Source organism: Micropterus dolomieu, linkage group LG14 (genome assembly GCF_021292245.1).
Source record: "Micropterus dolomieu isolate WLL.071019.BEF.003 ecotype Adirondacks linkage group LG14, ASM2129224v1, whole genome shotgun sequence".
NCBI classification, from domain to species: domain Eukaryota; kingdom Metazoa; phylum Chordata; class Actinopteri; order Centrarchiformes; family Centrarchidae; genus Micropterus; species Micropterus dolomieu.
Window position 1 is genome coordinate 24,370,778 of NC_060163.1, and position 21,832 is coordinate 24,392,609.

The 21,832-nt window shown below is 40.8% G+C and overlaps 2 protein-coding genes across 10 annotated transcripts in view; both read left to right on the top strand.

Annotated features, from left to right (window-relative positions):
• Positions 1-19,919, top strand: part of exoc7 (exocyst complex component 7) — a 24,951-nt gene extending 5,032 nt beyond the window's left edge. Inside the window, exons 6-21 of one of the 8 annotated variants that reach the window (XM_046068764.1) lie at positions 3,745-3,912; positions 4,238-4,249; positions 6,400-6,492; positions 8,794-8,862; positions 9,100-9,245; positions 10,348-10,500; positions 10,614-10,712; positions 10,796-10,858; positions 11,066-11,132; positions 14,437-14,502; positions 14,588-14,708; positions 16,717-16,812; positions 16,899-16,962; positions 18,381-18,422; positions 18,555-18,688; positions 19,595-19,919. In XM_046068764.1, coding sequence (XP_045924720.1) covers positions 3,745-3,912; positions 4,238-4,249; positions 6,400-6,492; positions 8,794-8,862; positions 9,100-9,245; positions 10,348-10,500; positions 10,614-10,712; positions 10,796-10,858; positions 11,066-11,132; positions 14,437-14,502; positions 14,588-14,708; positions 16,717-16,812; positions 16,899-16,962; positions 18,381-18,422; positions 18,555-18,688; positions 19,595-19,697 — 1,496 coding nt within the window. In that variant the 3' untranslated portion in view covers positions 19,698-19,919. Of the gene's footprint in view, positions 1-3,744; positions 3,913-4,237; positions 4,250-6,399; positions 6,493-8,793; positions 8,863-9,099; positions 9,246-10,347; positions 10,501-10,613; positions 10,713-10,795; positions 10,859-11,065; positions 11,133-12,572; positions 12,694-12,798; positions 12,938-14,436; positions 14,506-14,587; positions 14,709-16,716; positions 16,813-16,898; positions 16,963-18,380; positions 18,423-18,554; positions 18,689-19,594 lie in introns of those variants that run through there. The other 7 variants (XM_046068759.1, XM_046068763.1, XM_046068760.1 and 4 more) reach the window with 7 other exon arrangements.
• Positions 1-21,832, top strand: part of LOC123982851 (zinc finger protein 502-like) — a 441,737-nt gene that overhangs the window by 17,372 nt on the left and 402,533 nt on the right. The window lies entirely within an intron of this gene.

Here is a 21,832-nt window from a genome sequence, read left to right on the forward strand (position 1 = left end):
ACCATTGACACCTTGCACAAGGAGGGCAAGACACAAAAGGTCATTGCTAAAGAGGCTGGCTGTTCACAGAGCTCTGTGTCCAAACACATTAATAGAGAGGCGAAGGGAAGGAAAAGATGTGGTAGAAAAAAGTGTACAAGCAATAGGGATAACCGCACCCTGGAGAGGATTGTGAAACAAAACCCATTCAAAAATGTGGGGGAGATTCACAAAGAGTGGACTGCAGCTGGAGTCAGTGCTTCAAGAACCACCACGCACAGACGTATGCAAGACATGGGTTTCAGCTGTCGCATTCCTTGTGTCAAGCCACTCTTGAACAAGACACAGCGTCAGAAGCGTCTCGCCTGGGCTAAAGACAAAAAGGACTGGACTGCTGCTGAGTGGTCCAAAGTTATGTTCTCTGATGAAAGTAAATTTTGCATTTCCTTTGGAAATCAAGGTCCCAGAGTCTGGAGGAAGAGATATTGTAATTATATGACCAGCACCTGTAACTTTATTCAGGCTATCATTGTACTTTACTGTGACCAAGTTAGCATAGCACAGCCCTGATCGATCCAAACTCCATTCAGAAAACAAACATTTTAGAAGTTGTTGTCTTGCTGGCAGACCTGACAAAGCATGAATTCATATGTTTAACAAATCTGCAGCATGTTGTAGTTAATTTGGCATCAGTTTGATCCGTTTATTGCTATTTAATATCACAGCAAAATGTTTACTTTGGGTTCATACAGCTGTAGTAATGACGAGTTGTGTTTATTCACCTTATCGTGTTAAAATCGCCTTCTTGCGTTGTGTGTGTGAACACTTTTGGAATGTACTCATGCGAGGAAAGCGTCGCAAGACGAACATTCGCGGTTGGTCTGAACAAAGCAATTACACAGGACTGTGGGTTTCCTATTGTGGGCAGGGAGGGTAGTGTCTGCTTCACTTGGAGGGGATCTGGCTAAACACAGCAGCTCCTCTGGTTGTTTATGGACACACTTATGAACATGTGAATGTTAACAGCAACACAGTCACAGGCTGAAAGTCACATTTTCGTAGCAGAAGTGTGGGAGCATGCATTGGATTTGTTGCTAACTTGTAGCATGAAGCATGTTTAGTGCTTAAACTGTATAAAAGAAGTGTGTTAACAAGTGTATACTGAGGAGAGTAATTTCAGTTTCATCACATCAGAGAAGAGATGCTTTGGACCACGTTTAGCTACTAGCTACTTTTCATCTGCAGTGTCTTGGCAGGGAGACAGGAACACTCATTTAGTGTTTGACGTGTCGAGTTGAAAGCCAGGATCATCCAAGTTATTAGGATTCATCATACCAATATCTGTAGCTCTCAGTTGACATGAGGTGGAGATGAGTTTCATGTTCCCGAGTGAGTCGTGTGTTTTATAGCAACGCCAGCTTCTGATCATCTCTGTCAGTTAGACATTAATGATCGTGGGTAGATCGTGTTTATAAACCTTTGGCAAGATGTAATCAGCGTCTGATTCATTACATTTTGCATCATGGTGCAACATGAAATAAATCTCTCAGAAGAGTCTGTGAGTCTCAGAAGATGCTGCATAAAAATGCACATCATCAAATAACATATCAGAATATAAAACGAGTAGAATATAGAGTAAGTGTAAAGTAATGATTAACAAAAAATTCTGCTGCATGTGGCCTCATCACTTTAAATATTTCGGCCCTCATCCAAAGGACTTCTAAATTTCTGACTGATTGGTAGGGAAACTAAGCTATTTAACCTCAGTGGGGTTGTTTGCCATGATCGTTGGTACTGCTGGTTCATTAGTGTTCCTGGCTGTGGTAACGACAGTCGTTATGGTCGTTAGGATTACCCGAGGCCAAGACTGAACGATCACCGCTCTCGATTGTTTGGCCTTCTTGGACGGCGCTGTACACACTGAAGAGGACAGGAGCCTGCAAATTGGTGTTTAAAGAAAACCCACACACACAGACCAGTACCTACTCTTCAATTCCCACCACCCACTGCAGCATAAGCTAGGGGTCATGAGAGTGGACAACATACCAACAAGCGCCCAAACCAGAGAGAAGGAACAGAACCACCTGAAGGGGGCACTTACAGCCTGTGGATACCCTAAATGGACCTTTGTGAAAACAGCCACAAGATCCAGGAAGAAGACCAACACTACAGAGGAGGAGGAGGAGAAGAAGGTCAAACGCAACAACATTGTGATTCCATACGTGTCTGGAGTATCAGAGAAACTCAGGAGGATTTTCAACAAACACAACATCCCTGTGTTTCTTAAATTCAAGAACACACTAAGACAGATGCTGGAACACCCCAAAGACCGCACACCCAAACACAAGAAAAGCAATCTAGTGTATGCGGTCCAATGCAGACCTCTATATTGGGGAGACTAAACAACCACTACACAAACGCATGGCTCAACACAGAAGGGCCAACTCCTCAGGTCAAGACTCTGCAGTCTACTTACATCTGAAGGACAGAGGACACTCGCTTGAGACGGAGAAGATGGGTGGTTTGAAAGAGGTTTCAAGGAAGCCATCTACACCAGGGTTGAGAAGCCGTCATTGAACAGAGGAGGGGGTCTACGCCACCACTTATCCCCCACTTACAATGCTGTCCTTTCATCACTTCCCAGGAAACTCAACAAACGTAACCTATTGGCCTCAGATGAAGACGCCAACGATGGTCGTTCAGTCTTGGCCACGGGTAGTCCTAACCACCATAACGAGTGTCGTTACGCCAGCCAGGAACACTAACGAACCAGCGGTATCCACGATCCTGGCAAACGACCCCACTGAGGTTAAATAGCTGAGTTTCCCTACCAGTCAGTCAGAACTGAAGAAGTCCTTTGGATGAGGGACGAAACGTCTTCCAGTATCTTCAACCAAGTCCAGTTGCTCTTGACTTTAACCTTCGTTGGATAACTATGACCTGGAAGACTGAGAACCTTCACAGACAGCTCTCTTGATGATTTCCACCCCAGGCAATATTCTATATTGTCGACAAGTCCCCTTAAAATACCAAAACCAACAATGAGAGTATCCACTGATAAGGGCTGTGTTTATATCACAGCCCGATATCTCTTCTTTCTCGGAGCCACAGAGCTCCGTTGGTGTCTAAAAACTATTAAAAACACATCAGTGAGCCTCACTGCTGCACTGTGACGTGTTCTTTCATCACCATGAACACAAACACTGTAGTTTATTAAGACTCAGTCCCACATACACCGTCCTGCTGCCCCAAATACTCACTAGAGCGCCACATGCAGATTCATCCGCCGCTGAAAATAGTCCCCAGCAAATCAAATCAAGTTTATTGTCAAATACACAATCATACACAGTCCAGCGTCTAGTGAAATTCTCTTTTCTCTGCATTTAACCCATTGTAAGTAGCTACAATGCAAGAATTTAACCCATTTCAAGCAGTGGATAGCTACTGTGCGGCCCCCGGGGTCCAACGCCTCCTCAAAGCTGGTGGTGGTCACGCATGGTTTTGATGGTGGGGGAGGAATCCACCACACAGAGGAAACCCACACAAAAACGGGGAAAACATGCAAACTCCACACAGAAATTTAAAAACTACAGTGACCAGCCGTCTTGGGAAATTACTTTTAAACTGTTTAAAAATAAACTATATTTTTGTGAGCTGTGTTTAAAGGTCTTTAGTAGAAACCAGTAGGTTTGGGGCATAGAATAAAACCCGCCTTATCTTTGAACCAGCGCTGTTGTGCTAACTCTCCTCCTCTCTCCCCTGCAGATTTCATGAACGTCTACTTCCAGATCCGGTCCAGCCAGCTGGATCGCTCCATCAAAGGCCTGAAGGATCACTTCCGCAAGAACAGCGCCTCCTCTGGGATCCTCTACTCGCCCGCCGTCCAAACCAAACGCAAGGACACGCCCACCAAAAAGGCTCCCAAGAGACCAGGTCAGCAGCAGACGTGGCTTATCGCTCCACTTCAGTCTGTAATCACACTCCAATATAAGCAAGCCCCCTTTTATAGATTCCTCTAACAAAGAAGCATGATTCAGCATAACATTTATATTAAATTACAGAAGCACACAGAAATCCCCATCTTCAGTACATTAACACTGTGTGATTTAGATTTCCATCCAGCCATTCAGTTTCTAGTGTCGCTCTAATTGTCCTACTCACACACACACACACACACTGTGTTGCCCTGTGATTTACAGTCAGCTCTAACTAATCCTTCATCCTTTCCTCTTTTATAATCCCTGTGTTGTGATGACAGTCTACATCCCAGGTAAACGGAAACCTTTAGTGTGTGCCTCGTGCTTGCTTCTGTCCGTCGGATGTCACATTTAACGGCAAATAAGTGACGGCATGAGTTTGCTGAAGCAGTGAGAAGTAGGACCATTAAAGACGGCAGACGTTTATTTGTTCTGTGGAGAGATGTAGTCGGTTGTTTTCAGTAGAGATGTAGAGATAAATAGCTGTGTGGGTCTTTTATATTAGTATTTTGTAAAACACACACTTTACCAGCACGAAACAACTGATGTTCTGGTTCCTCTGGCACAAATCTGTTTAAATTCTGAAACAGGCTTTTTAAAATGTTATATATTCTTTCGTTGACGGCGCTGCTTGCAGTAACTTCATCAACATGCACTCACAGCTTGGTCTTGTTTTTGCTTGTGTTGAAAAAATGAGAAAATTAGAACACTTGAGAGGTTTTGTGGCAGTAAAGAGTGAGGACAGATGGACCTGCTTTAAAAGAAGATTTTTGTAATCTGGGTTCAAGCTCCACTAATTAATACATTATTATGTATTAACAGTGGATCAGATTACTACTTGTAATGTAAAAGAGTTTGCAGTGATTAACCCAGGAATTCAAGGCTTTTTAGCCTCTTTCAGCTCCAGAATTTGGTTTTTACCGAACATTTAATGTCTGGTTGGGTCTCAGCAGCAGCCTGTTTAGTTGGTGTTACAGCTGTCTTCTGCTTGCCTAGAATGAGTAAATGTTAGCCTGGGACAAAACCAACATTTAAACGGTATTTATACAGACTGTGCTGCCCACTGCCGGGGCCTGCTGGCACAGTGGGTGGGAATGTTGGATTTATATTAGGGCTGAACAATTAATAAAAATTTTAACGAAATCGCAATATCAAACCGCAGGAGATGCAATATTTGCTCAAGGCAGAATGTGTGTCAAAATACCAATTTAAATGAAATATTGTCGCGATGCAAAGAAAGAAATCGCAGCATAATCATTTGAATATGTTTTTCAATGAGAATGATGATGTAAAAATTATGATTCCCTCTAATATCACAATATCAGATAAAATAATACCAATTAGATATTTTTGCTCAGCCCTAATTTAAATGTTGACGGTAAACATCTGGATCTCAGAAAGTACCTTTTTTGAAGATGCAACGCGCTGCTGGGTAACCGGTAAAAAATAATGTTTAGGTTTCTCCTCTAAGGTTTGCGTAGGAAAGACATTGCCGCATCACGGTACAGGGGAGCCGAGGCCACAGAAAATGTGGCTGGTAGAGACCAAACCAGAGCTTAAAGAGAACTATTGGGTTTGTTGCTTTGTGTTTGCTGCATGTGTAAATAAGCAAATGTTGGCTACAGAGCCCGACCGATAAATTGGCGTGCCGATATTATTGGCGGATATTAGCTAATTGCAGATAAATCAGTATTGGTGTTTATAACAGCCAATAAATGTATTTTTAAATTGCATAATTACACAGTATCTTGATGAGGTCTCATAACTACACATATCAACTGTCAAAATCTGTATCGGTCTTGACATTCCCATACCGTTCGGGCTCTAGTTTGCTAAAGCCGTTACAACAGCGATAAAAAGCTCGTGTTTTTCAGCTTGTCGCCGAGTTCTTCTGCCCCCAAGTGGTAAAAATCAATGAATGCAGCTTTAAGTGTGCTACATGATTACTAACTCACTAACCAAACTACGATAATGTGTTTTAATATATAATATTAATGTACAGTAGATCATGCCTGTCTAAACCATGTAACAAAATATGTAATATTAGTGATATTAATGCTGGATATGACTGTTTGTTTGTATTCATTGTGATGGCTGTTATGTGTCTACACTGACCTAACCTGTTTATTCTGCTCTTACATGACCCCTGGGTACTGTGTGTCTCAGCACACGTACCCTGGTGTGTTTTCATGACGTAGCTGTAGTTGCTCTGTCTCTCACCTGGTCACCTGTTCTGTAGCGGTGGTGCTAGGCTGTGGTCCCTCCCCCTCCTCCTCCTCCTCCACACACAAACCTCTGCTGCCTGTCTCGGTGGTGGTGTCTGTGTTTCATCACTCACTTCCTAGCTCTCCCTTCTTCTTCTTCCTTCTTCTGTTTCTTGGCTGTCTGGACCTCGCTGCCCCCCCCCCTCCTCTGGACTCTGTCTCTGTGTTTATGGGACCAGGGACCATTCGCAAGGCTCAGAACCTTCTGAAACAGTACTCACAGCATGGGCTGGATGGGAAAAAGGGGGGCTCTAACCTCACTCCTTTGGAAGGTAACGCACCTCGGTCTTGTCTTCGGTGTCTTTTCTCCCTCCTTGCTGACAGTGTACAGGTGTTATGTTGTGCTTGACTGTTCTCATTCAGAGCAACATAAACCTCCTCTCTACAGTCACAACAGCTTTAAGATGGTGCAGATGTTAAGTAATGTTTGAATTACATCTAATAAATCATGAAATAAGGCAGCTAAACACAGCTGGATTTATCTTACATGAGGGCAAACGTATATGTAAGAGATTAAAAAGCAAATGCATTCATCCTAAAACACTTGTCATTGTTAAAAAATTTAATTTAATGTAACATTGCTTATTACATATTTCCAGCAGAATGTCACTGAACTGCAATGGAGAAAATACTTTATAATCTTTAACATTAATGGTGAACATCAGTATTGGATTGGATTCCCCAGAATCAACAGCCTTTTTATTTTATTTTTTAAATTCTTTTAAAGAAATTCATCACTTTAATTTATTGTCGCTTCGAGGAGAAATAATCAGCAGCATTATACATACAGCGAGTTTATTAATAAAAAAAGAGGCAGGTATTCCAAAAGACCCATAATGCAGTGCACCCACAAGATGTATTGTGTTTTATTAAAGGAGTTTATGATAATGAGCTTTTATCTAGCTAGTAGTTAAGTTTTTGATCTACAGCTACATGTAAATACTTCAGAAGTATTCATTTTTATATTGTACACGATACAGTTTTCATTATCAGCTGATGTCACGATTCTGTTTGATTAATCGTTCAGTCTATAAAATTTCAAACATGGTGAAAAAATGGACAACACAGGTCCAAAGTGACGTCTTCAAATGGCTCGTTTCGCTTAACCAAAATCTCCAAACCCAAAGATATTCAAGTTATAAATGAATAAAAAAAGAGAACATTTAAGAAGCTGGAACCAGAAAAAGTTTCATTCAGTATCATTGACTACGTTTACATGCTGTCAATATTCGGGTTATGTTCGGGTTAAGGTCACTATTCGGGTTTCTGAAACATTCGGGATAACCCGTTTACATTCGTGAGCAGAGAGAGTTACTCCTGTATACATGGAATTTGTAATCAATTGGCACTACCCCGATGTAAACGGCGACGCACGGTTAACGTCTGGACGTACGGACAACCTTAAGACGCAATATGCGTCATTTCCGATTCTTCTTCCTGTATGTATCCAAAGACGACAACAACAGCAGGCGGACGGATAATGAATAGTTGTTTTTGACAACATGAATTAAAAAATTGGTTTCCTCCTCGCTCCAGAAGTACGGTGCTGTGCTGCGTCTCGCCATGTTTACCTCGTTTACTTCCGTATACTGCACGCGGGTTTGGCGCATACAAGAAGTTCCTCTACTCAAAAGACCAAGATTCCTTGCGAATAGAACATGCGCAGAACACAAATCACTATGGGGATATGCCGATACGCGTTTACATGACCAAAAATTCGGGTTAGAAAAGGGGTACCCCAGGTATAATATCCTGGTTTTTAAAATCCGGGATATGAGCATATTCGGGTTTTTGCCGGTGTTTACATGGCCGTTCGTGACCGGGTTATTGCTTGCATGTAAATGCAGTCATTGTCTAAACTGTTGATTTCTTTTCTGTCGATTAAATAATCCACCAATTGACTGCTCAAGTCATGTAGAACCCAAAATGAACGGTACCCCGTGCAGTTTTTGTGCCAAGAAATATAGCAGCGTGCCTGCCGAGGCAAGAAAGAAGAAGACTGCCAGCAAAAATGATCATTCAGAATTATTTATTTTGAAAATGTTTTCTGAAGAAGGAAATAAATTCATCATGTTTGTGACATCGAGGATTCTCACAGTGTGTTTTGTTGAGAAGCCCTGAATGTAACAGGGCGCCTTTAAATTTAAGTTTAGGAATATGCTGTAGGGGGTTCCTGAAAGGGATTCTGGGAAACGTAGGAAAGAAGAACTTGACAAGGCAGGTTGCAGGAAAGTCAGTACCCCAAAATATAAAATATTTAACAGTGTCAAAGTGTGAAAGGATGGCATTAACTTTTAAGAGCTGCGATGAATCAAAAGCTGTTGTGACGTTTTTCTTAAAGCTGGTTGCTCTCATGTAGAAACACACACTCACTAACTTAGATGTGAGTCACACACACAAAACAAACCCCACTTGACTCTAGTGGGTGTCCCCTGCTTCCTCCCTCCTGCTGGGTGCCTGGTGGTGGTGCAGATGTTCCAGGTTTAGGTTTGCCCCCCCACCCCAACTGGCCTAGTCACGACCCCGGTGGTTTGACTAGGCCTGTGTCCTTGCTGCCCCACCTCACCCACCAGGTTACGAACATGACTTGCGGGTCAAACACCACTCTGACGCCCTGCCCGAGAAGCACGGGGCCGCTGCAGGTGAGTGACGGGAACATGTGGGAAAGAAAAGGAACATTACCAACAGAACAGGCTGTTAAAAGTCTCACCTACTGCAGCTTTATCACGTCTGATTTATTCTTTTACCAAACAAGAACAGTCACAGCCTGCAGCATAAACACCTTCATCTGAATATATCCACACACTCAGTAACTGTTTTGCATATGAAAATCTTTTTGTTTTGCTGGCTGACTGGATCTTTCCCCGTGTGCCTCTCAGGAAAGGATGATGTTCTGGACATCGAGATTGACTCTTACATCCACTGTATCAGTGCCTTCGTCAAGCTGGCCCAGAGCGAGTACGCCCTCCTGGCAGAAATCATCCCTGAGCACCACCAGAAGAAGACCTTTGACTCCCTCATTCAGGTCTAACAGAGAAATTGATTTGAATATAAGGCGTAGGCCGATCGTCTCTGTCATGTGAGGGTGGCAAAATATTTAACACTGATCCAACATTGATCCGCTTGGAAGGATTTAAAAGGATTTTCATTTAGATATCAGCCTCAGGGGGGTTGTTAAATGTAATTATTTTGACTTCCATGTTGCGCAGATTCTTGCACAAAACCTAAAAAATTACAATCTAAAAGAACATAGAGGGATTGTAGCTTCATTATAATTTAAACTCATAAATATTCCAATGATACGTCCCAGATCTGTGTTAAAATAAAATGAAATATATACTATTATTTCTTCTAGTGAAATATTTGAAAAAATACACTGGACAAAAAAAAAAATACTTCCATTTATGCAACTCTGGCGTCATAACAAACAGTAATAAAGACAACAAACCAACAAACTCAAAGTAACTTTTATTTACGTTTTACCCAAATCAAAACACGTCACTGACACCAAGAATGTAAATAGTTTATTAGCATTATAAGCTACTGTAGGAAAAAAACAGCAACATTTACTGCAGGGATGCACCGAATGTTCGGATCACGATATTAATCGGCCAAAAATTGCAAAAAAAAAAAAGCACTTTCAGTGTTTGCCCTAATAAGTCCAAAGACCGAATACATTTTACCAAACAATTAGGTTGACATGTCGGCAGTGTGGAAGCATTTTAAAAGTGTCCAAGAAAGAAGCAATAATCGCCGTTTGCAGACGCTGTTCTGCTGAATTGTCTCCTAGCACATTCACTCCATCTGTGGCTGACTTAGAAAAGGCAACAAAAGGTCTGAACCGCTTTGAGTGTTTCTGTTGGTGATTAAGCTAGCCGCACCTAAATTTGGAGTGCACAAGTATTCAAGCCTTTATGGTAACTGAAATGGACCAGAGTGAGCTGACAGCCAGTTTCATGTCACTCACTCTGAGTGTTAAATGGTTGTCATCATCTGTCCAAACTTGTTTCATGAAACAGAAGGAGGATGTTAGAGAATAAATATGCCTCTTAAGCTTCCCCTGCACTCATGTGTCACATCTGTTTCATTAGATTTAATCTGCTTCCTGTTACCTCATGTGTCCACAGGAGGCGCTGGACAACCTGATGCTGGAGGGAGACAACATCGTGTCTGCAGCTCGCAGAGCCATAATGCGCCATGACTACTCAGCCGTCCTCACCATCTTCCCCATCCTCAGACACCTGAAAATGAACAAGTCTGAGTTTGACTCCACGCTGCAGGTCTCAGTTCAGACTCATTATTTGGCACAGCATTACCTTCTGTAGCAGTAAGAGAAATACAAATACTCTTTCATTTAACTTTCTCAGTTACATTTATTTAACTTTGTGTCCAGGGAACAGCAGCAAGCACCAAGAACAAGCTGCCTACACTCATCACCTCGATGGAAACTATAGGAGCCAAAGCTCTGGAGGAGTTTGCAGACAGTATCAAGGCAAGACGCTCACCCTGTAATCACCAAATCACGGATCATTCATTCAGTAGTTATGTGCTGAAGTCTCTCTTGTCTAACCACAGAATGATCCCGATAAGGAGTACAACATGCCCAAGGATGGAACAGTCCACGAACTGACCAGCAACGTAAGCTAACGCTGACTTATTTTCTGTGCTGGATTTATTTGCTCACTCTGCACTTCAAACTCAACACCTTTCCACAAGGACTTTGCTGTTTGTCCATCTCCGGGCATCCAGGTGGTCTCCATGGGACCGGCTGACAGCGCCAAGCGGAGCGTGTCTGTTTAATGAATGAGCTGACGTGATGCTTACCGTGCCCTCTCTCTCCTGCAGGCCATCCTGTTCCTGCAGCAGCTGCTGGACTTCCACGAGACAGCTGGAGCCATGCTGGCCTCACAAGGTACAGCCACACTAACACGCCCAGTTAGCGCTCGCCATCTTAGACCTCCTGCTGCCCTGCTAGACATGCTGTGTCCTTTAGTGCTAATGTCAGCAGGGGTCCTTGCCAGATGCGTGTGATCTAAACTAAGTTACATTAGTGTGTAGGTCTTTTGTTCACCTGCACATAACATTATTCTGTCAGAGAGTATTTGGACTGTGATGTGGTTTTAGTTTTCTGGCTCTGTCCTCCAACATGTTGAGATGGAAATGAAACTATAAGGTTAAAGTGCTTAAAGACTTATCAGCATTAATTTAAACGTGTTCTCAACCACATCATCCTCAGAAATGCTCCACTGAATGTAGTTTACTTCTCTTTACCAGTTTTAGAATTGCTTTTGTATTAATGTATTTTGTCTGCTACGTAGCAGAAGGGAGTCACAAACCCAATTTCACTCTATAACCTGCTGTATTGTGACAAAATGAATCTACCTGTACCTTTTTGTGCACAATTAAAGCAACCAAGAAGGTTTTTAGTGCTAACCAGAGGAACATTTAGTAGCACTTTATTTCACAGGTCCCACATTTTCCTATTTCTTAGAAAGAAACTAAAATTTAAGTAGAATGTAGGGCTGCAACTAGTGTTGGGCTGATAGACAATGCCATTGCAGATGGACCTCTTCCTCTTCTTCGGTTCTCTTCTCTCTCAAGCTTTAGGATTTGCGTGTGTTGATGCTTCTGCCGCCATCTCTGCTACCAGTTGTATTTTTGTGGCGCTCAAGTGGCTTTGTGTGATCCCCTCTGCGTCTTGTGTTAAGCAATGTTCATCATCCTCTGAGTGGCATCATGGCCATATTTGATTCCATCTGCTTCAGGATGATGTGCTGCATAAGTACGTAGGCTTTATAAGGCAACTGTTTTATGTCAATTTCTAATAATCAAAACCAGAGAAATCTATGTATTTGACATACTGAAAACTTCAGTCTCGGCGCTCTCAGCAGTGTTATTTCCAGCTGCAGCAGGCAGCTGTTTTCTGTAAAAAAGCTCTGATAAAACCCACAGTTAGACTACCTGGGGAACATAGTGGAGCATTTAGCAGCTAAAGAGCCAGACTTTTCCCTCAGGAGTTGGTGGAGACCAAAAGCAGAGCTAAAAGAGAGAGAATAATAGACTTACATTAATCAGGTGACACAAACATGACTCCAAACGCCATATCAACTATTGACCTTATGTTTTGATCGTCCACACTTGGACAACTTCTGTATGATCTCATTGTTATAAACACCTAATAATAAAACAACACAGAATCATATCAGTCACCATGACTGTTAACAGTGAAAATGACCTCAGATCTCAGAGCTGTGCAGGAGAACTGATGTAATTAGTGCCACTATGTACGAGTGGTTGATGTTTGCCAGACTGTGGAAGAAGAAAGTCTCTCATGTTCTTTCTGCTCTGTAAGTACTTAATCAAATGTAGGCAGAGAGAGTGATCACAAGCAGAGGAGGTCCAGGCATTCCCACTTCTGGTAAAAGACAAAATAATGAAGCTGGAGCAGTTTGTTTGTTGCTAAAATGCACAAGGTCAGTGATGATAAAACATGTCAATGTTGTGTGTACAAAAATAAATAATTTAATACTGCTTTAAGCTCATATTCATGGTGTCATTTCATATCCAACGTGCTGAAGTACAGAGCTTCAACAGGAAAACGTGTCACTGTCCAAGCACTTAGACTGCACTGTGTTTGTGCACCATGAGAGAAACGATCACATGGACCCTTCCTCACAAGCTGTGTGTCTGAATGGCACCAATCCAACGCCGTCACAGGTTTCCTAGTTTCTCCCCTCACTCATTCAGTATCTGTGACTTCCTCTGATGTGTTTTCACCTTCACCCTCTCTGCAGCTTCAAATTGCTTTTCTCTTCTTTCAGAGGGAGCCTCTCTGCGACGCACCTTTTTGTCTCCAGCATGTGTTCAGATTCGGGGGCTGTGCGTCAGTCCCAGTAATATGTAGTAATAATAAGATTTATTCACTTGTGAAAGTTAAATTGGATTTGTCATGAATTGTAATCTAATGCCTCTCATCTGGTTGTAATCTGAGGTCTGTGGCTCCCTCCCGTCCCCTGTTGATCGCAGCTTTGCTTTCCCTCCTTTTCATTAACCAACTCTTCCAAACTCTCCACCCTCTTGCTGCCTGGCTGATGACTGTTTGCTTATTTGGCTAACTCTGCACTGACAGATCTTTTCTAACCTTTTTGCACTTGTGCCTCTTTCTCTTTCTCTTCTCTTTTGCCTTGCCTTGGCCCTTTTAGTACTGGGGGACACTTACAATATACCTTTAGACCCCCGAGGTAAGCAAAAGACGTGTGTGTAGGCCCCTGACGAGCAGCGGTGGAAAAAGTACTTAATAAAGAGAAAGTAGCAGTAACACAATGTAGAAATACTGTTACAAGTAAAGTCCTGCATTCAAAATCTTACTTAAATAAAAAGACATGTATTAGTAGCAAATTGTACTTAAAGAATCAAAAGTTAAAGTATTCATTATCCAAATGCCTCCATTCAAAGTGTTGTATTTATTATTGTGTTTTTATTCCTGATTCATTACAGTCTAGGCAGTATTTTCAACAACTGTATATTGTTACGTCAATAACAGTGCAACATTTGTTTTATAAAATCTTGATCTGAAAAGTAATTAAAGCTGTCTGATAAATGTAGTGTAGTACTTACACTGAACAAAATTATAAACGTCAAAATATGTGTTAGTGAGCACTTCTCCTTTGCCGAGATCATCCATCCACCTCACAGGTGTGGCATATCAAGATGCTGATCAGACAGCACAGGTTTGCCTTAGGCTGGCCACAATAAAAGGCTGATCAGACAGCACAGGTTTGCCTTAGGCTGGCCACAATAAAAGAATGAACGAGGGCAAAAACAAACGTGTTGTGTTTATAATTTTGTTCAGTGCAGTTTCCTCTGAATTGGAGTAGAAGTGTAAAGTAGCACAACATAGAAACGTAAGTAAAGTACATGTACCTCAAACTTGTGCTCAAGTGCAGTACTTGAGTAAAGGTACTTTCCACCACTGCTGATGAGTTCAATTCTTTCATGCTGATTCTTGATAACTGCAGCTAAATGATTCAGGAGGACTCTTACTACGATGTGCTCTTATTCTAATGAATACTTATTGTCATGAGGAGCTTGAGTCATTATCTAAAGAGAAAATGAAAGAATTGTTATAAGATTAAAAGTAAAAGTCATAACTGTGGGTTATTGAGTAAATTTAAAATAGATGCTGTTCTTGCTAACACCTCCTGTATTTTCTCCAGAGACGAGTTCGTCAGCGAGCAGCTACACCTCAGAGTTCAACAAAAGGCTCCTCAGTACTTACATATGTAAGTATAGAAGAAACCACCGCTTCTTTACAGTAAAATGTCCAGTTTTTGGTTTCGAAAATGATGGATGACTTTTCCCTCTCAGGTAAGGTGTTGGGGAACCTGCAGCTCAACCTGCTCAGCAAATCCAAAGTGTACGAGGATTCAGCTCTGAGTGCCATTTTCCTGCACAACAACTACAACTACATCCTCAAGTCGCTGGAGAAGTGAGCATCCTTTTCTTTTCTTAGATAACTATAATCACTATTTTTTTTTGCAACCAATAAAGATTTATTGGTTCCATTATAAAGAAAAGAAATGCAAAATTGAGACAAAGAACTAGTTTTGAATGTGCTAATTTATTTTACAGTAACCGGACTTTTTCAGAAATGTCTTTTAAGGACCTTTTTTTTGATTGATTTGTTAATTGATTAGTTGATCAACGGTCAACAGAAAATAAATCAGCAACAATTTTGATATTAGGTTAATAGTTTGAGCCATCAATCAAGTAAACACACTAACTGGTTCCAGCTTATTGAGCAATTTCCTAATTGGAATCTATTATAAAGATAAACAAATACTCAGCTGAGACAAATAAGTAGAAAGTACTAAAATTGAAGAATCAGCTTTTATTGTCACATACAGTTATACACAGTACAACGCCTGCAAGATTAGTTCTCCCATCCTAATTAGGGCAGTGGGAAAGGGGTAGTTAGGGGTTCAGGGCCTTTCTCAGGGGCACCTTCGCCAGTGGTCCATGCTAGACTCGAACCAGACCCACAGACTGAGCTAACGCAACAATTATTTACTAATGTTAGAGCAAAATAAGACACAATGTGAGAGGGAAAAGGAAAACGGAGGGGTGGTGATCACGTGATGTCAAAAAATACCCAGTTTATGTTCCAACATTTTGACATCCCATTAATAAAAAAAAACAAAAACAAAAAAAAACTGACTAACTTAATAGGCTGGAGCATCTCGTCTTTCAGAGTTTTGTTGTTTCAGTGGTTTCCATTCATTGTGAGACTTTTGAAACTAACTCATGTTTGTCAAAGTTACATTAGTGTTGCGTTACGATTCAGCTCATGTGCTGATAGAAATTAATGGGGACCTGTTTACTGTGATGAATTAAACTCCTCAAGCCCTTTTTTTTAAATTATTGATTGGAATGGAAACCAATGGCTGCATGGAAGGTAAAAAAAAATGCATTAAAATGCATAATAAACACTGATAGTCCTTTTGAGTGATTCTGCCAATGTATAAATATTTAAATTAGGAGTGGGCACATTAACACTTATTATTTTGATCTGAAATCTGTTGCTTTCTGGCTTTGAATACACATCCAGTCAAACCCTGGGTCACAGGAGGGGTGGGATGTTGATCAGCCTGCAAGTCAACTACCCAAACAAGCAGTGGAGGGAGGCGTAGATAAACAAAAGCAAGACAAGCGATCAAACGCCACAGCGAAGTGGAGAGTTGCACACTGACCAGAAAGGGAAACAAGCACTCTGTGAGTTAAACGGCAGGCACTTTATGGATAATAACCATGGTAACGGCTTCTGTGTGCTACACAGATGTAGCCTATTTAACTTCAGTTCAAACTATACATAACTTTACCTGATAGGCCTTCGTCTAGTTTTGCGGGGACGCTCTGCCGTGTGAATTCCCTCCTGTTGATGTCCGATTTAGTGAACAGCAACAGATTCTGGAAACTCACAAACAGCGAGGATCAGGCTCTCTTCCAATGATTTGTGCTGCGCGTCGCGTACAAAAAGTTCAAGACAATTCAACTTCGGCGGCGGGCGGGCGTGTGCGTGAGGCGAGCGCTTCACCTCACTCTCACAGGGACACTTGCTGCTGAACACAGACCGTTTCTGCTGATACCTGTTCAGAAAACAATTATGTTATGATGTTCTGATCGTGGCTCTGGACTCTAACTTGTTTCAACAAGCTAAATAAAGGGTAACGCCCTGGCAGTGAGTTAGAAGAAAGTTGAGATTTAGAAGAAATATTTTATTGCTACTGTGTAAAGGGAATACTGCTGGTAAAAAGCACCTTATTTGTTTAAAGTGTTTGCAAAACCACATGTTATTGCACTCTTGTGTATATAGCTAAATTCATTGTTCAATTTGCGCATAAACGTGCGATTAATTGTGATTAAAATGTTTACCGTTGCCTAGCCCTGATTTAAATGTATTGTACGGCCTCTTGAGTCTCACCTGTGAATATCTTCAGGTCTGAGTTGATCCAGCTGGTGACTGTGACTCAGAAGAAGGCTGAGACTTCATACAGAGAGCTGATAGAGCAGCAGATCTATATGTACAAGAGCAGGTAGGCATGTTATAAATGAACTCAAACATCCTTTATGTCCTTCACATAATGTTATCTCATTGTGACCTGGTATATTTCTGTTGTAGCTGGGTGAAAGTCACAGAGCACCTGACAGACAGGAACATGCCCGTCTTCCAACCTGGCACCAAGGTCAGAATTGTATTATCTTGTGATGGTAAAAACAGCACTTCAGATATTTCTGGTATTTTTAAATCTGCTCTTGAAATGTCTAGTACATTTTGGAGTCCGTGCAGTAGATGGCTTCGCAGCTGCAACATATTCCTTCAAGGCCTGTCAAAATTACAACTAGAGAAAAAAAAAACTTAGAGGAAACACTGTGGGAAGGATCCCTACGAGGGACTCCTGCTGTGACACCCTTTGTTTTAACAGGAAACTGAAGTCTCGCTACAGGATGATTCTTGCTCTGGAATCTTGTAAGAGGCGAGATGTTCCCAGACCATCTGTACCTACTAGTCTTTTTGTGAAAACAGGGCCGTGGTTTAAAAAAACTGAAATTAGCCTTTAACACCTAGTTCAACATGCTCGATGTGTACACACTAGGGATATAACGGTACAGGTATTCGTACCAGACCGTTTTGGTACAGGGTGTGCTGAACATGCAGTCTTTAACGTTAAATATTAGGCTTGTTTTGTGTGTGGAACAAACGTAAATTACAGCGCTACACGTTAAGGTCTTCTGTTTGGGAACACTTCGGTTTCCTTGTGAAATACAACAACGGACAAGTCGATAAGACGAAAGCAGCGGGTCAACATTTCTCACTAGGGGTATAACGCGTCAATTTTGCTAAAATGTACTATACCGAAAATAAACCAAACCTGGATTTTTGTGTGCCGTTACACCCCTAGTACACACAAGTTATTGATTCAAATGTTTAAACTGACACGGTTGATTTCAGCTATATTGACAAAAAAATAGATGATGAATCAGTTTTTTTTTTGTTTTTTTTTCGTTCTTTCACCTTTACGAAACTAAAAACATGGACTTGACCAGTAATATAAGTTATCTTAAGGTGGGGCTGGACGATATGGCCAAAAATATTATCACGATAAAGATTTTCATGTCTTTCAATATCGATAATTATCACGATAAGTATCAAATCGTTATTTCTTTTGAGTTTAAAGGCTGATTTGGAAGAAACCTGATGGTTAATTGTGGTTTAAACTCTAAATTATGGTCAACACTAGATGCTAAACAACAGAGTTAAAACATAATTATGATAAAATCTTTGTCAACAAATATGTACGAGTCAAATAAAGTAAAAGCTTTTTTTTGGTCCCTTTTCCCCCACAAAATAAGTCCTAATTTGTGTATAATTCAAGTGAATAAAGTCAAATATTGATTGAATATTTGTTATATTGTTATTGAAAAGAATTATATTGTGATAATTATTGTTATGGTTTTATTGTCCACCCTATCTTAAGGTCTTAAACATACTGTATAAAACTCAGAAAGTGTTTCAGTTCCACGCTAAGGCCTGGATAGTTCATGTCATGAATGTGTCTGTGCTTAGAATATGTTTTTTAACTAAAGTCTCACCTTCCTCCAGCTGAAAGACAAAGAGCGACAAGTGATTAAAGACAAATTCAAGGTGAGGTCAGGATCACTTTGGCACCACATGATCAGATATCTTTCAACATACAAAACCCTTTAAAAAAATCCAAACAGAAACGAAAGAACAAACTTGTCAGATCTGACCTCTTCTCCTCTCTGTGCCTCTCAGGGTTTTAATGACGGCTTGGAGGAGTTGTGTAAGATCCAGAAGGGTTGGGCCATCCCAGACAAAGAGCAGCGAGACTTCATCCGTCAGTCTCAGAAGAAGGTGGTGTCTGATGTTTACAGGGCCTTTCTGCAGAGGTGAGAGGGACGCAGATGGAAAAACATATCCAGAGGGTTTGACTTATGTCAACTAATTCATCTGTCAAAAGTATCGCTGGGAGATGTAATTACCTTCGATATAATAATCCATCCAGTACGTTAAGTGTAAAGGCGTTATTCTCTTCTCTTATGATCGATCTGTATAAATTGGTAACCATTTCCCTGATCAATCAACTGTGTACTTTGGCAGGTAATTGAAAAGTGTGTCACATAGGAATAATTTCTGTACAAGACGCCTTATTATTTATAACATGCGGCCACTTTACAGTAATAATACTAATAATGCTCATCAGTTCATAAGAATAATAAATAAAAGACCTGCTGTCAGCCAGTTTGACTTCTTGTTTGCAGCTCTTTGTTCGTTGGTTCAGTCCAAAAGAACCGAACCACAGGAGTGAAATATTTTATCTAGATGTAACGACACTTCTGTAGTTCTTTTTAAGGTCAGAAACTCCCAATTTTTTCCGAGTTGTTACTACTTAAGGCCAATTTATACTTCTGCATTGAATTATAACCACAACAAGTGTGATTGGTCGGCTTGGTAGCATCACATTTCCTATGCTTTTCCGGCTCGTCCTTCTGCATCAACCGGTTTAAACGTCGTACACGGCATCTCCTCTGATGCATTTTCTCGTTTCTGCATTTTAGTAATTTCGCACAAATCGGCTCCAACATGACCCGCTCAGTTTCAGTCACCATTGTTTGTAGTAGCTACACCAACGAAGAAGAAAAAGCAGCTTAACACAGTAGAACAAACGCATATAAAATGCGAGTGAGTATAAATGCTCACATCGGCACGTGACCTACTTAAATTACTGTATGTAACACTACACCTGCAGGCCAATCAGAAACCTTCATACTGACCATTTTTCTCTTTTCATCCAGATGTGCCAACATCTCTTTCACAAAGAACCCCGAGAAGTATCACAAGTATCGACCGGAGGAGGTGGAGGAGATGATTGAGAGGCTGTTTGACACGTCCGCCTGAGCTGCACTTTGATTAACCTCAACTGATGTTCCTCACGCTCTCCCGACACACCTGCGCCCGAACACAACACGAGCTCCTTTAACAACAGAGACACTCAGCCTCTCCTCGCACTACTGTCCCCGTATCTGTTGAATGTTTTGTACAAAGACATGAACATGATGTATTTATGTAATTTACCCGTTCCAGCTTAGCATCTCAAACAAATAAAGGGAACTGAATTAGTCCGGGTCGTGATTTGTTTTGTTGACGGCACAGATAATTAGATTAGTTTACGGACATAAAAAAATAACAGACAGAGCTGAACATAGAGTTTCTTCGGTTATTCAGTTTGGATATCTAGTTAAATGTTTGTCACCACACAAACGAAAGAACAGACGTCAGAAAAGGCTGCATCATTATGACTGGGAGCATCCTCATCTTTTTCCGTGGTTTAATCGAATTGAGCTCAATGTTCAAAATAGGAAGTGTATATTTGTTTAACAGCAGTAGAGGTTGATACTGAGCGCGATGGTCCAGATTGTGTTTGGTTTTCATTCACGTAACGACATTAGAAAAGATCGGAGCACATGCGCTCAGTGTCAAAGCTGATTTAATCAATATCTTGATATTTACAATTGATCAAATGACTACTATTTTTAAAAGAGGCGAAATGTTAGAAGATTTATCAAATACTGTACATAAGTACAATGTTCCACTGCATTTATAAGTTAATTTGCAGATTTAGATTATTAAGAGAAAAAATTACAATCACAAATTTTTCATGACGTGTTTTTATAGACAAAACTACACAGCAGTATATTAAGTTATTAAAATAAGCTCCATGTTTACCAGCTGCAACACTAAAGTGATGAACACATGAATGCATCAATAATTATAATCTAATAATATATATTATTCTGAAATGGGCCATTCTGCATAATGAGTACTTTTACTTTAAAGAGGTTGTATTATGCTTTTTGACTTTTCCCCTCTCCTTTATTGAGTTATATCTCTCTTTTGTGCATGTAACAGGTCCAGCCCAAAGCCTTCAACACAGGGTGAAAAGAGGAGCTGCAGCAACGTGCAGTATGACAAAAAATATGTATATATAATAAATTGAAAGTTTAACCTGTTCTGGTACAACCTCTAAATAAGATTATGAACCTGAAAATGAACATAATACCACCTCTTTATGTTCTTTAGGTATATTTTGATACTAGTGCTTTTGTACTATTACTTAAAGGATCAGGTGTAAGATTTTGGGGGCCCTTATTGGTACAGAGGGAGCGCGTCATGAAATGGACCTAATTGCTCGCCTGATGCATACAAGTAGGTCTATCTGCGGGGCCACAGCACAACAGGACACGCCCTCAAAACAGTCACAGTTTGGCACAGCGACGACCTGGATAGGACTTGTAGTCAAGTTGGCGTGTGGTGTAGCCACAGACTGCAGATAGATAGCCTAACCACGAACCAGGTAATCAGGCTAGGTGTGAACGCACCCGGATACTATTGGTTCAACCAATTCAGAGGAAGCTATGTTGTGTCTATATTTATCTGGTATCGTTAACAAACTGCTACAAATGTGTAGCTTCACATTATTTTGACAACGCTCAGAGCCCAACTCACAATCACTGTAATTACATCTGTAAAAGAGAAGAAAATAACACGGAAATGAGTCAAGAATTATACCGTCTATTGTTGTCTGATTAAACTAAACGGTAATTCAGTAAGTTACAACAATAACAACGAGGCTGGGAGCACAGCCTTTGTGTGTAATCGAAGCACAAGATAAAGAAATGGAAACGCTCAGTTTAAAGAAGAGAGGTATTACAAATTAAGATAACTTCAAGTCTGTTGGTTTCCTGAGTGAGTAGTTCTATTAGAAGAAATAAGTTAAAGATTTGTCCCACTTTTGCATTGTAGGCAAAACAAACAGCCTGCATCTAAAAAGATTCTCACATATGAAAAGGGGTCATTAATATATGTTGAGATGAAAATAACGTCACTTCTCATGGATGCCACATTTCTCTACCAAGCAAGCAGAGATTCTCTCTCTATTCAACAAACGTCAGCGACCAAAAGGCAATTGTTAGGAAAGGTAAAGATGGCGGTTACAATCACCAAGGTGAAGACACATTCTCATTCAAAGCTGT